Here is a 14314-nt window from a genome sequence, read left to right as displayed (position 1 = left end):
ATAGATAGATAGATAGATAGATAGAACAAACTTTCTGTGTGTGGGGAGTGTGACGTGGGGTGAGGCTGAACAACTGTTGAAGTAGAACATGGCCTGTCAACCACAAAGTTTGCAAAAACTTGTTTTTTTAATTTGTTCCACAGCTGACAAGTTTGTCACCCTAAAATTGGCCCACATCTCCAGCTTGTGTATTTTGCGAACAGCATGTAGGTATGTGTGTGTGCGTGTGTGTGTGTGATTCCAGCTGTGCCTTACCCCTCTCTCTCTTCATCGTGGAGCTTACAGCAGACCTCTTTGTCTGCCGGTTTAGAGCAGGGTGGGAGGTGAAGAGCAGTTTGTTCATAATGGATTATTGATTGGTCTGAGAATACACTGGCTCTGCACTGTGTGAGTGTGTGTGTGTGTGTGTTGGGGGGGTGTGCGTGTGTGTTTAGGACTCCATACCATCCCCTCTGTCGCGCTCTGAGCACTGAATGTGTCCACTTTGTGAGCAACTGTACGAAGGATAGCAAGGTTTTTTGTAAAGTGCTCTCTGTATGTTATGCTCTGTGAAGCAGTGAGTGTGTGTGTGTGTGTGTGTGTGTGTGTGTGTGTGTGTGTGTGTGTGTGTGTGTGTGTGTGTGTGTGTGAGCAGCTCTCTGTATGGGCCGTTAAGCTTTCAATGCTGCCTGTATGAAACAGTGTTAAAAGCCCACTGTGTGCTCATGTAGACTTTGAAAAGATGTGTGTGGACAACATTAAAAGCCCCTTCTGTTTTGCTTCATGATTCCTCAGTTCCCCTACATGTATGTGTGCGTGTGTGTGTGTGTACTATTTAAACAGAAGGTCCACTCTTTATTTTTCCCCCACTGTGTATTTTTTTCTTAACCTCAAATGCTTGTCTCTCTGTGCTGCTGTGTGGGAGGGAAACAGATCCCATCAGGGCTGAAGGATGTCCCACACGAGAACGACCTACAGTTATTATCAGTGATAAGGTGACAGTGCGAGTGAGTCAGTGTGTTATGAAAGCCAATCTCCGCACCCTTGGGTGCAGGAGATTTGTGTCATGGCTGCCTCTGAGATGATTGCTATGATGAAGGCGCTTCCTGGCTGGATGACAGTGTTTTCTGTCACAGAAGAGCGAAATAGTAAGGCTCTGCACCTTCTGCTTAACCTTTGTATGAGTCCCTGTTAAACTGCAATGTTGCTTAAATAGTAGACTCTCTTTTGTAACCAAATCTGGACACTTTTTTTTATACTATTGCACCAAATGTGTTTTGCAAGCTGAATCTGTGGCCTCTAGATGGGGCAGATGAGCAGACTGCAATAAACAGTTATACAAACCAGCTGGTTTAAAACCAGATTGTGGTCCACCGAAACATGTTGAGAAGTATAGAGCTGTTTAATTTAGAGAGCAAAGAATGACCTCTAATATGATGAATATATAATGTGTATATGAATATATAATACACAGCTAAAGTTTGTACAGAGCTGATCTAGACAATGTACAACTAGATAATGTTTTTGTTTGTGATGGTGTCAGTATTTCATTTTTCTATATTAAACTGTTTTAGGTCAAACATTCTGGCTTTGTGACAGAACTAAAGTGTGAAAACGATAACAGAAAACCTGACATCTGTAAACAGGTCCTCTGCTTGCCTGCATGCTCAGTTTGACACTGTTTGTTTCAAGATTCCCTCCAGATGTGAACCTCGGGAGTCTCTGACACAGAAATAGCTACACTGCTCTGCGAAGGTTGTGTATGGATGGGAAAATAAGAGCGGATTTCCTCCTCTTGCCGGACCTCAACCGCTACGGTTCAGCGTTCAGAAAGCAGAACAGCAGAAGTTGAGCCTTCAAGGAAGGAGAGGGGAGAAAAAAAAAAGAACAGTTTTCTCAGTGTTTGACACAGCAGTCATTATCAACTGAGTGTAGGCCTCCACTCACTCCTAGTGACTCATGGAGGGGCAGCTAAAGTGTCCATTAATGGCATGTCTGATATTAGAGCAGTAACGTTTCCAAGTAGGGTTAGACCGGTCTTAGTATTTAAAGGAGGAATTTTCCTGCAAGAAAAAAGACAGTTGTTGGGTTTCAGAATATAGCATTTAAACAGACTAAACTAAAAACACAAATTTCAGTCCCAATTTCAGCTACACACTATCTCCAGTCTTATTAATACTGTGTGTGTGTGTGTGTGTGTGTGTGTGTGTGTGTGTGTGTGTGTGTGTGTGTGTGTGTGTGCGCATGTGTGTGTGTGAGGTTAATTAGCTGGAGGATGTCATTGACAGTCAAGGTTTACAAACTGGATTGATTGTTCCTGCAAGCTTCAGGAAGGCATCATACCCATTTATTGTCCTATGTTGGCCTTTAATAGAGCTTTGATGCCTCTTACCTTTTTTGATGACTTCGATGATTGGTAATCTTGTCCGTCTCTCCTGGACAGTTTCTCCCTCCTTAAGCCAATTTGTCTTTTTTTTTTTTTTTTTGGTCTGTATGGCGAGGAGCCTGCATTGTTTCCCTTCTGGTGGCTAATCTCATTACATTTAAATTTGCACATGTGACTGTCTGGTGGGATGACAGGCTTACTGTTGAATAGTCTCTACCCCCTCCCAGCCCTTCTTACCCCCAATCAGCAAGGCCATTTAATAGGAAATAAGATGATTATCCTCTGTTTTTAGCGCCAGAACTGCAAGAAACTACTAAGTCATAATTAGTAATATTAGGATGTGGAGACAGAGAGCAGATGGAGCAGATGGAGGGGAAAACTACAGTGGGTGGATGAATGGAGTTGGGCCGCTTTGTTTTCTTTATTTTGTTGTTATCCATCATCACCTGATTCTCTATCATGTCATGTGTTGACTGTTACTCATGCTTCTTTGTTCCTCATAGAGTGTGAAGTGTATGGCTCTTTTACTTATTCTCATTAATTCATGAAATTTTCTTCTTTAGGGATTCTTTTGGTAGGGTTAGGTGCATATACAGTTTGTGAATGTGTTATGAAAGTGAGGCACAGGCATGAGTCCTATCTAACCCTGTAGCTGTGTGACTATAATGAATACTGTACATAACAGAATGAATCAATGGTGTCATGGGCTGAAAATAAGTAAAACTGAAAACCGCACACTGCTGTGCTGCTTTATCTGACTGCACTGGGGACACACATCAGAAAGTTACAATATTATTTCTCCCACATGCATTACTAATTCTAATACTTTGTAAGTTTTGCTATTGCTACATAGCCAGCATTAGCATTAACGGCTGTTCACTTTCCACTGAAAAAGACACATTGCAAGTTCAGCGTCAAACTTTATTCCTTTACTTACCAAGAACTGGCTCCATCCGTGGAAAGCAAAGCCAATGTTAACTCTTGTCTCTATCGTGTCTTTTCTTGTACTCCCCTCAACACTTTCTGATAGCGACTCACTGTAGCCACAATCTGAAGACAATCTGAAGACATAGCACTGCTCAGAGGGCATATAACCTCTTGTATTTTAAAGACAACAATGGCTGAAGCTCTTGCCAGGTCACAATCACTCCCAGCAAGAAACCATGTTTGGCGACAGAGAAAAATTACAAATTGCTCTTTTAAAAAAAAGAGTTTTATAACCATGCAGCCCTGCAAGGATGGCTGTAAACTCTTTTTACAACAGTAGTTGTTGAGATATTTCAGTCTGATGGTGGACTGACTGAGCGTCACTGCCATCCACAGAGGCAGAAATAACGTCTTTTTAGATAATTGATTATATTAGATATAGAGGTCTGGATCTGAAAATACAGTTTGTTTCAAAGTAATGTCAGCCACAGCTGCACTTCTGGCTGGTCTGCTGGAGTATGTGTTCACTGGAAGCCTTAGCTTACTAAGCACTCCAGGAGGAAGCATGATGAACCATTGAGGCTGTGCTGATTTCAATAGCATAAATCATTCTAGATAGATAGGTGGCTCTGGTGCAGGGTAGTCATTTTCAGTGCGAGAGTTTAAGACATATGATTGTTCTTGTGCTAACTTCCCTCCTCCACCACCTTATCCTCTTATGATTATGATCAATTATCCACTTATAATTAGAGCCTGGCAGTAACTCAGCTTAAGGGCTATGGCACTTTATATAATAGCCTGTAATAATGCTGTCACTCACATTTCATATAGTCCATACTTTCAGGCTCCAGCATCTGCTGAAATTAATACTCCAACTTCCCATGGAAATTTCATTTCATGTTTCAAGTTTTGATCTTTATCTGAAAGGAATTTAAAAGTTGACTCTAATATTGTACATAAAAACTTGTCATGTGTAATAAACAATGTTTTATTGAGCTGACAGGGTGAAAAGAAAAAATATGTGATTAACCTCTAGTGAGAATATTGTGACTTTGCAGCAAGAAATAACAGTAGGTCATAATAGTGAAATGTGGTGAAAAAATATGACAATTTTGACATTCATATAACATATTACAATTTAATTGATGTATATAATTACAGCAGATGTCACTGACAACTGATACTCTTTATGAAAATATGCAAATTATGGAAATATTCCACCCACTGAAGGAAATATATGCAGTATGAAATTAGTCAACACTGTTAAAGTCTTTGTCTCTTCTTATCACCCTGTCTCTTTCTCTTTCTGTTTGACTCTCTCCCCGACCCCATTCAACTCCCGTTTGAGAAATAGAACAAAGCAAACTGTCTGAAGAGCCACTTCCTGTTGTGTACTTAAGATCCCTGTCATGTGATAGTGTCAGTTTAGGCGGGTGCGTGAGGCCAGTATGGGGAGGGAATATGGTAGCACTGCTGATCTTGCTGATGTGAACATGACCCCCCCACCACCACCACCACCCTGATTGTGTAAAGTGTCGACTCAGCCAGTGTGGCGTCAGAGCCCCCAAGCCCTGCACAACTCATGCACAATCACAACACGCACACATACACGTACATGGTGGTCTGCAGCGCAAGCCTCAGATACATAGTGGACTTTATACATGATAATAGCTGACCTACACTCAATTTTTACATATGTAAATCTTTATAAGGTGAATTCTAACTATATATAAGGTGAATTCAAACTCATATATGTTACAATGGATTTGGGGATTTACAAAGGGGTGAACAATCTGTTAATAAAATGGGGATAAACATAACTGTTATTACTTGTGCCATACTTGATTTTGAATATCACTCTCACAGATGTTTGTATTTAAGTGAATCTAAAAGAACATTTTCACATTTTCCCCTTACACTTTCACTTATAAACAGCTTGTGGGTTAGAAACCAGAAATTCACATGTCTCTAAATATGTCAGGGATTTCATTTCTGTTGGTGGTTTGGCCCATGATGAGGCCTTAACTTAGCTACCTTTTAATCCACCATTACATTACCAGACAAACATATGCAGGTCTACCTTATGACACATACAGTCCATCTACATAGGCTACTGCAGCCAGCTTTGCTATAAATGCAAATGGTAACTGACTGTGGCTGAGAATTGAAAATGTTTTTACTTTACTAACATGTTCCTTGTGTCTTTTCTCTTACCCCTCCCCACTTGCTGTCTCCCACCATCTCTCTCTTTCTTTTTCATTCTCAGGTGGATGATAATACATGAAGGCCGTGTTATAAGAACTCACTGTTATATGGCCTGAAAGCTGCTGATACACATAAAAACACAGGATGAAGAAGAGAAGCCAGTGAAATGAAGAACAGGAGTTTGGTGGATTAGCTACGCTTACACCCAGACAGAACTCCCCCGCTACTGACATAATGATGACCTGAAATTGAGGGAGAACTTCAACTTTATTCTGAGAAAGACATTTCAGTTTTACATTATAAGCTAGGCCTTCATTAGCCTAAAGAGTACATTTTGCTACATGCATCTAAGCAAATGTTAACGCTGGTGCCAGTTGCATACAGAGTTTCAGTCGTCGACTCACTGACAGTGCTAGATGAAGATGGATAGATGGTGTGGTGCCCAGTAACTAGAGAGTGCTAAATGAGCTGCTGTGTTAGCAGCTGGATTTCTGGATGACTGAAGGCAGATAGCATTTTTACTGACCAACAAGGCACAACTAGACACCTCTAGATGTGCAACTGCAGATAGCAGTAGTTTCAAGTTTTTTTGAGCTTGTGAAAGGCCAGATTGACAGGGTAGTTAGTTTGTACCATGAATCCTAGAGACAGTGTGGAGGTGATGGAGACCCAGGCGGCAGGTCAGAAGGAGAAGCTGGTTGGAGACAAGGCCAACCCTGGAAATGAGATTGAGGGTGAGGATGACAAAATCCCTGGGACTTTTGACTGCAATGTCTGTGGACGCAGCTTCCCATTCCTCAGCTCTTTGTCGCAGCATATGAGACGCCACACAGGTGCACGCCCTTACAAATGCCCCTACTGTGACCACAGGGCCTCTCAGAAAGGCAACCTCAAAGTTCACATCCGCAGCCATAAATTGGGCACGCTCTCGAGCCATCACTCCAACGAGGATGACGAAGGTGTCGCAGAGGAGGAGGAGATGAGTGTTTCAGAGGGTCTTGATGGAGGTACGAGTCCAACTAAGAGCAGCTCTGCCTGTAACCGGATGATCAACGGGGATAGTGGTGAGGAGAGTCGGAGGAAAGTGCCTGCAAGGAGCATGAAAAGAGAGAAGTCTATTAACGACCAGCGACCTTACTGTTGTCGTCTTTGCGGGTACGAGGCCCAGCGAGAAGACCAGCTCCTCAGCCACATTGAAAAGGTCCACATCACAGCGGACACAGAAGAGGAGACGGCTGTTAAGGAAGAGGCGGTGACCGAACCTGATGTCGTCCAACCCCAGAATGATGGGACCTTCCCCTGTGAGACCTGTGGTCAGGTTTTCACCCAAGCCTGGTTTCTTAAGTCACACATGAAGAAACATGCAGGGATCCTGGACCACTGCTGTCGCATTTGTGGACGACGGTTCCGCGAAGCTTGGTTTCTCAAATCTCACATGAAAACACACAACACCAAATCTAGATCACGGTCAAAAGCAGACTTAGCTGAGCATCCAGCCACCATCAACGATGTAGCACAGGATCCTGATATCGTTACTGGCTCTGTAACATCTATCTATCAAATGTGCTGTAAATGTGGGAACCTGTTTCACAACAAAGAGAGTCTGAGAGCCCATGACAAGGTCCATAGTCTCAGCTATGGAAAAAAATCCCAGAGCCAATGCAGACCCAGTGATGATGAGGACTCACCAGCTGCTAAGAGACGTTTTCTTGACTGCTTAAACCTCAAGCCTGTTGAGGAAAAGACCCTGGATGAGCAAGAGAAGATTCTGGGTCAAAGAATCCCAGAACTAGATCCAGTTTGCAGCTACCAGGCCTGGCAATTAGCCACTAAAGGAAGAGTTGTGGAGCCAGTGGAGCCTAGTTACAAGGCCTCCTATGGGGGAGGAAGTATGGGGGAGGAGGCCCTCGCTGGAGCTGCTGTGGTTTTTGAGAAGGAAAGCAGTCGTTATGTCCTGCAAGGTCAGGAGAAACGCAGCTCAGGCAGACGTAGCAGCTCTGGGTTGGGAAGCCATGCCTCTTCTGGAGACCGGACACCAGAGAGCCTCAGCGACTCAGAGTACCGGCCTTCATCTCGCCAAGACCGACGACGACCATCCCAATCGCAGGCTTCGTCCAAGTCCAACGAGTGCTTTGAGTGTGGGAAGGTATTTCGCAGTCGTCATCAGATGATCGTCCACCAGCGGGTCCACAGGAAGGATGGAGGCAGGGCATCTATGGGACACAAGGAAAGAACTGCAAGGGATGACCGATGGGGCTCCACCAGTGATCCAGAGTCAGGCTCCCCCAGCCGGCCATGCACCCCGGGGTATGGAGACTCTCCACCAGCCTCCACCCTTGGAGATCAGGCCTCAGAGATGGATACCGCAAATTCTGGAGAGCTTTCAGGTTAGTCAGTGGTCTTAGTCTTTTCATTGTACTTTGATTTAAAATGATCGTCTCTAATCAAAGGAACAAAGTAAGGATGCTAAAGAACTAACCTTAATATTGGTGGTTGGTAAATGATTGTGATTCATTAATTGCAGCTTTTTTTTAACTCTTTCATTCATTTCATCACCCATACAGTATAAATGAAAATTAGGTTAAATGGAAGAAATTGATTATAGTATCATGTCTTGGGACCCAGAATTGTTTTTTTTTCACCATTACTACTTTTGTCTTTTAGACACTGATTTAACTTTCTAGCATAAAACAATAGGAAAATATAACTTACATACAAGTAAATGAATGCCATAAGCATAAGTACACGGTGGGATTTTTTTGTGGCAGAAATGACTGTAGCCCTTTCCAAGCCTCCCACTTTAGGCCTCTGGCTTTGTCACTCTGTAGTAAACATCTGTTGATGAAATGTGTGTAGGTCCAGTTTCCACTCAATGGAGTGGGAACTGGAGCCACCATGTGGCTAAATATCAAGATTACATCTGACTTGAGCTCTTTTATTGAGAGCTGTACACAAATACTATCAAATATGGTCAGTAAACTTTAACTGCCACTGAAAATGCTGTTTACAACAGTGCAATCATTTCGTATCACAGAGCAATAAAGCTAACAGTTATGTGAAACTTTGTGCCTTTCAGTGGCATGTCAGTAGAGCAGAGGGCATTTTTGGAATGCCTATCATTTTTTCACCTCCACCACCAATAAACACTGCAGAGCAAAAAAAAAAGAAGAAAGCCTACCCATGCAAGGGCAAACACCCATAATCACAGCTGAAATATGCTAAAGGAAGGATTCCTGTGTATGCAGCACTTGAGATCTCTGGCTTTTGTCTTTTAACTTTCAAACACACTGAAAACACTATTTGTACAGGTTAGGATAGTGGATAACTAAGAATTGAAGTGATTGTTTCCATCCCCCCCCTGTTAGTACAGACATTCAAAAATAGCAGCAACATTTCTTCAGGCTTGATCGAGCTGTGTGCTATTTCAGGTCTTCCTGTCTCAGGAAACTCCCCTCACCCCCTTATCTGTGAATATGTTTTTTCGCTCTCCTTTGTCTGTCTCTTTGCCATGGAAATCTGTCTGTATGTTTACTTTTACTTTTCACTGATGTTGTTTATTGTATAACAACTGATTATTTGACTGGAGTAGAAACATAACACTCCTGTGCTGCAGCAGTTTAAGGTGTGGTTAGCTTCTTTTGTAATAGTAAATGTCCTGTGAAGAATTCAGTCTCTCCAAAACCATGGACATCCTGCTGTCTGATGGCAGGAATTGCATTTGAGGTACAAGCTCTTTCTAGCTCAATTGTACATAAAGGTACAGCATGTTATATATCAGATTCAAAACCCACAACACTTAGAGACATGGTAAAATGTGATAGAATCTGTTGTTGCATTTTTATATCAAATTCATTAGTAATTATGACAAAACCATCCAAGAATGATGTATTTAACAAAAGAATATTCTTGACAAGATATAAAGGCCTCTGTCGATCTGTCCATCCTTTTTCCTTTTACCTTTCTTCCCCATCCCTCTGACTCTTTCCTAATCTCTAAGGTTACCTCCTGTGACCACTGTCACTCATCCACTCTTCTTACCAATGAGCCAGCCAGGCTGCCTGATGTCTGAGGGATTGGTTATTTATAGAGTCACCTCCCGATGGAGAGGGATGCAGGCAATGGGGAAAGAGACACTCAGAGGACACTCTAGTCCCAAATACTCTGATGTCCCTTACAGCCATTTAGCTGCTTTTTGGGAATGCAAATGAGAAGCTGCAGTGTACTGTCTATGCGCAGATACTGACATTGGCATAGGCTTTTTGACAAACCGGCTATATTGATGACAGTTTCCTCTGTGGTAATCAGAGAAATTCATCATTGCAGCTGTGCAAGTCTTTTGGTGACACAGATTTGTGGTTATAATAGATCATAGTGTGTTTCTAATAATGTTGACTCCTCCTCTAAGAACTTCTCTAAGTATTACTGCAGTGACAGACTGTGGGCACTATGGCATGCTTTGTCCCAGTGGCCTAACTCATTCACTCTGATTCAGGATTGCACTGAAACTTTAGAAGGATAATAAGAATATTGTGCCTGATATTCAATTATGTACATCCATTACTACAACTCTTGACTGGTCAGTAATCAATTAATATAAGACCAGTATCAGTCTTAGAAACAGGGCACATCAGCCTTACCACCCTGCCTGCTAAACTGCCCAGCCCTGGGGTTTCACCTTGGCAGAGTCTGAGCTGTGATTGTTGGTCAGTGTTGCCAACAGGAAGCAAAATGAAAAACAGATGGCAGGTTACTGTTGTTGTTGTAAAAATGGGGAGGGGTAGTGGAGAGTACAATAATGTAATATCTTATTCATTAGATCATAGCAGACTATAGTACAGTGTTTGTTTGTGTAAGATGATGTGGCCTGGCTCTGATACTCATTACTATAATTCTTATTCATATTGTTTTTTTTCCTAATTCTGGAAATTGTACATTGTGGGAGACAAAGTTTTCCAATTTTCCAGTAGAATTCACTGAACACATGACATATACACCCCCTAGTGGAGAGTTTATGAAGCTACACATCAGGAACCACCACCATTGACTCAATACAATAAAGAAACGTGCAGTCCAATGCAACTCCAATACAACATGCAATAAATAAACCAACCTTGTAAGTCTTAATACTCCATTTGTTTTAATGTGTGAAAAAGGTGTTTATTTAACTCTATGTTAATGTTTGATTTTACAGTTTGTGATTGTTTCACATCATCTGCACCACCGTGCATCCCAAAAGTTACCACAGACACCGACACAGTCTTAACTAACTGAATATGATAATAGAGTTGTAAAAGTATTATCTATGACAGGGCTCACCCTCTTTGAAAAAAGCAAGTTGTATTCAGATAAATTCTTGGAACATCTTACAATGTTGTGATTTTACAGTTGTTGTCTATTTTTGTGCATGTTTTGTTCAGTTTTCTTATAAGTAATAATGCTAGTAATGGCAGAAAAGGTTCTGTTCACATGTAAAATGAAAAGAGAGGAAATGGGAATAAGGGCCAATACTGCAGCCTGGTGGCTGTTCACTAAAACTACATGAGGTTGCAACAATATGAATCTGGCACAGTGAACTGAGGTAATGAGCTCTGACTTATGGCTGGTGGTAGAGAAGAGTATAATCTAGACAATTCCCTTCACAGTCATTGACCTTTATGTTGTCACAACTCTTCCTTACAGATGAGAAGCCTTACATCTGCAGCCTGTGTGACTTTGTTGCCACAGACTCGCAGGCTTATCTGACTCATGTTCGTGTCCAACACCCGCCTGCCCCCGAAGATCGACCCAGCCCCATTCCAAGCCCCGGCTCCAGCTCGGAGAGAGGCACCCCTAGTGGTTATCCCAAGCTGAAGAAAGCTCTTCTGCAGGGGCTGAACAACTCAGCATCACCTTCGGCCTACCTTTCAGCTCGATCATCCCCACTCGATCCCAACATGACCCCTGTGGACCTGTGTGTGAGGGCTGAAGGCATCAGGGGGATAGGCTCCTTAACCTTGGACAGGAAGAGCCTCCCTAGTCACAAGTGCTCCTTTTGCTCTCACTCCACCCGCTACCCTGAGGTGCTCTGGATGCACCAGACTGTGGCTCACCGCATCAATAGCAGTAGCTCCAATCTGGCTCCTAAATGGGCCTTTAAAAACAACTCAAAGGGCTCTAGGGACAGCTTGTTATCCTCCAGGAGACGTACCGGTCCCCCACCAGTCCTGGAGGGAAAGGAGTGTCCGCCACTGCCTCCACTGATGCGCACCCAACGTACCCAGCCCCCAACTTACTCCAGCGAGGTTCTAAAGAAGAGCAAGCCACCCAGTCACGCAGCCACACCATCATCATCCTCTACACCCTCCTCCTCCTCGTTCTCCAGGGGTTCCTCATCTTCCTCAGGCTCCCAAGCTGGGAGAGTCCCCGCACGGCCGGGCAGCAGCGCCAGCAGCAGTGTCAGACACAAGGAGGACCAGAGTCATCAGTCTCGCTTCAGACCCAAAGTGGATATTTACCCTCGGGGAAGCTCGCTGTCATCCTCAAGCCCGTTAGAGAAAAGCACTGGCGCCCTCCCACGTTCCTCAGCCCCGAGCCCCAGCTCTGCTACAGCTTCCAGGATGGCAGACCGCTACTTGATGCCTCAGGAGGGCCTCGGCTTCATGCTATCCAGCAAACATGGCCTAGCAGAGTACAGCCGCGCTAGGGGCTCCCCTCATCAACTGCTTCCCAACTCCCACAGCCAGGGCCGGGCTAATGCAACCAGGCCCAGCACCATCACCCATAGCTCCACAGCAGGACACAACTATGGAGCCTCCCAGGCACATGGAGGCACTCCGCACACATCCTCCTCCTCCTCCTCTTCTTCTTCTTTGCCTTCAGAGGCTCGTGGAGATGTAAAGCAGGAGCCAATCGCAGAGACGCCGGAGATGCCAAGTGACATTCTCAGCTTCCTCAAAAACTACAGCCCCCATGAGCTGGCTGCCCTCTACCACCGATGGGGTGTAGCCAATACTCTGCTGGATCCCACTGGTAAGCAGTCATTTGGCTGATTTGTATTATGTATTTAAGAAGATTTGGAGCAATGCAATGCAATGCAATGCAGTGCTTTTTGTTAGTTAAAGTCCCGTGAAACACCTCATCATCAGCTCAAATACAATATGCCCAGAGCGTCTTGGCCATGGTGAAAATGCCAAATGTCAAGAGTTGAAGAGGAATGTTTTCCACTGAGCATCTTGTTCCTGAGCTGCTATGAGTAGAACTGACTGGACTTGACAAGCTAAACCGGGAAAAGACACACACACAGTCACATGAGTAGATCCACACGTAATATATGAGCCATATTCAATCAGATACACATATTTATCCTCACTAACACACAAACTCACTCTCTCTCTCTCTTTCTTTCTCACACACTAACTCGCCATCTGGCAGAAAGTGATTGACAGACACATATACTGCTCCATTCTGACAAGATTTTTGAATAATGAAGAGGAGATCCATTAAATCAGCACACACGTTTGCTTGGTATGATAAAAGGCTGTATCTAGGGCAGCATGTGTGTCTGTGCATGTGTGTCCATATGTGCTCAGGTTTTTAGATGCAAAAGGAGTTTGGTGTGTGTGTGTGTGTGTGTGTGTGTGTGTGTGTGTGTGTGTGTGTGTGTGTGTGTGTGTGTGGGTTTTTTTATATATTTTTTTTTACTGTGAAAGACGTGAGAGAACCTTTGCTACTCTCAGGTCTGCGAGGCATGCCTAGTCTCCAGCTCCACTCTCCCAGAAAGCTGTCACAAACTGTTTAGGTCACGGCTCTGCCTGACGAGAGACTCACACAGATGCGAATGGAGGGAGGCAAAACAGAGAGAGAGAGAGAGGGAACATAAGAGGCAAAGAGAGAGATGAGACAGAATAATTACCCCACCAGCTGCTTTGGAAATGGTCATTACCGAACATCCGTATTATTTGCCCATTTTCAGTTGTGTCTCTAAGGTCAAGTGGGGCTGTATGGAGCCAGGGGTCAAAGACAACAGCCCCAGAGCAGACACATGACATCGCTGTCACCCGTCCAGGCACATATCGTCACGATCCGCCTTAGCCCTTTGAGTCACATGCTATAAAGTGACCTTTTTTGAGCAACTGAGTCTTTCTCCCTTTTCTCTCTGTAATATGTGCACCAGCGTGTGTGTGTGTGTGTGTGTGTGTGTGTGTGTGTGTGTGTGTGTGTGTGTCTGCTTGTGTTTTCCGTCCAGCTCTGTCTTGTCTTTCATTAGTGCATCAGTGAGAAGGGCTGGCGGCCCAGAGTAGAAGTAGAGTATCCAAAGGCCAGCAGTCGGGCTGCCAGAGACACTCTCTGTCACCTCCTCCGCCTCCCTGTCCTCCTTGTCCTGCTGTGTCCCTCCAACACTCACCACTTTCCACACGCATACACAGACACACCAAAACATACACACAACCAGTGGGCACTGCCCAGGTATATGCCAGCCCTAATTCTTGGGGTGTTGATGTGTCTACTGCGGGTTTGAGCAGTAAGCGGGCCCCTCACCGAAAACCCCCCCCCAAACCTCCGGGCCTGTTAACTGTCAGCAGGAGAGGTCACAGGAGTGCATATGTATGTGTGTATGAGAATGTGAGTGTGTGCGGTCACAGTGTCATCAAACAGATCCAACAATCTTTAAATGCTTTTTCCTCCTGCTGCACTATGTTTACATTACATTTATTAAATAGCTATATAAATAATACAAATGTAAATGTCTGAAAAACAGTTCAGTCATCATGCAACAACAGGTTTCTTTAAGCTGAATGGCCTCTCTGTTTAGCCACTCAGCATGCATTCTGTCTGCTT

At 43.9% G+C, this 14314-nt stretch overlaps 1 protein-coding gene across 4 annotated transcripts in view; it reads left to right on the top strand.

Moving 5' to 3' along the window:
- Positions 1 to 14314, top strand: part of LOC130172556 (zinc finger protein 516-like) — a 47949-nt gene that overhangs the window by 23170 nt on the left and 10465 nt on the right. For all 4 annotated transcript variants that reach the window (XM_056381355.1, XM_056381356.1, XM_056381353.1 and 1 more), the window contains exons 2-3: positions 5559 to 7884; positions 11177 to 12505. In XM_056381355.1, coding sequence (XP_056237330.1) covers positions 6132 to 7884; positions 11177 to 12505 — 3082 coding nt within the window. In that variant the 5' untranslated portion in view covers positions 5559 to 6131. The remainder of the gene's footprint in view (positions 1 to 5558; positions 7885 to 11176; positions 12506 to 14314) is intronic.

This window comes from Seriola aureovittata, chromosome 7, assembly GCF_021018895.1.
Source record: "Seriola aureovittata isolate HTS-2021-v1 ecotype China chromosome 7, ASM2101889v1, whole genome shotgun sequence".
Lineage (NCBI taxonomy): Eukaryota > Metazoa > Chordata > Actinopteri > Carangiformes > Carangidae > Seriola > Seriola aureovittata.
This window is presented reverse-complemented; position numbering and strand designations above follow the sequence as displayed.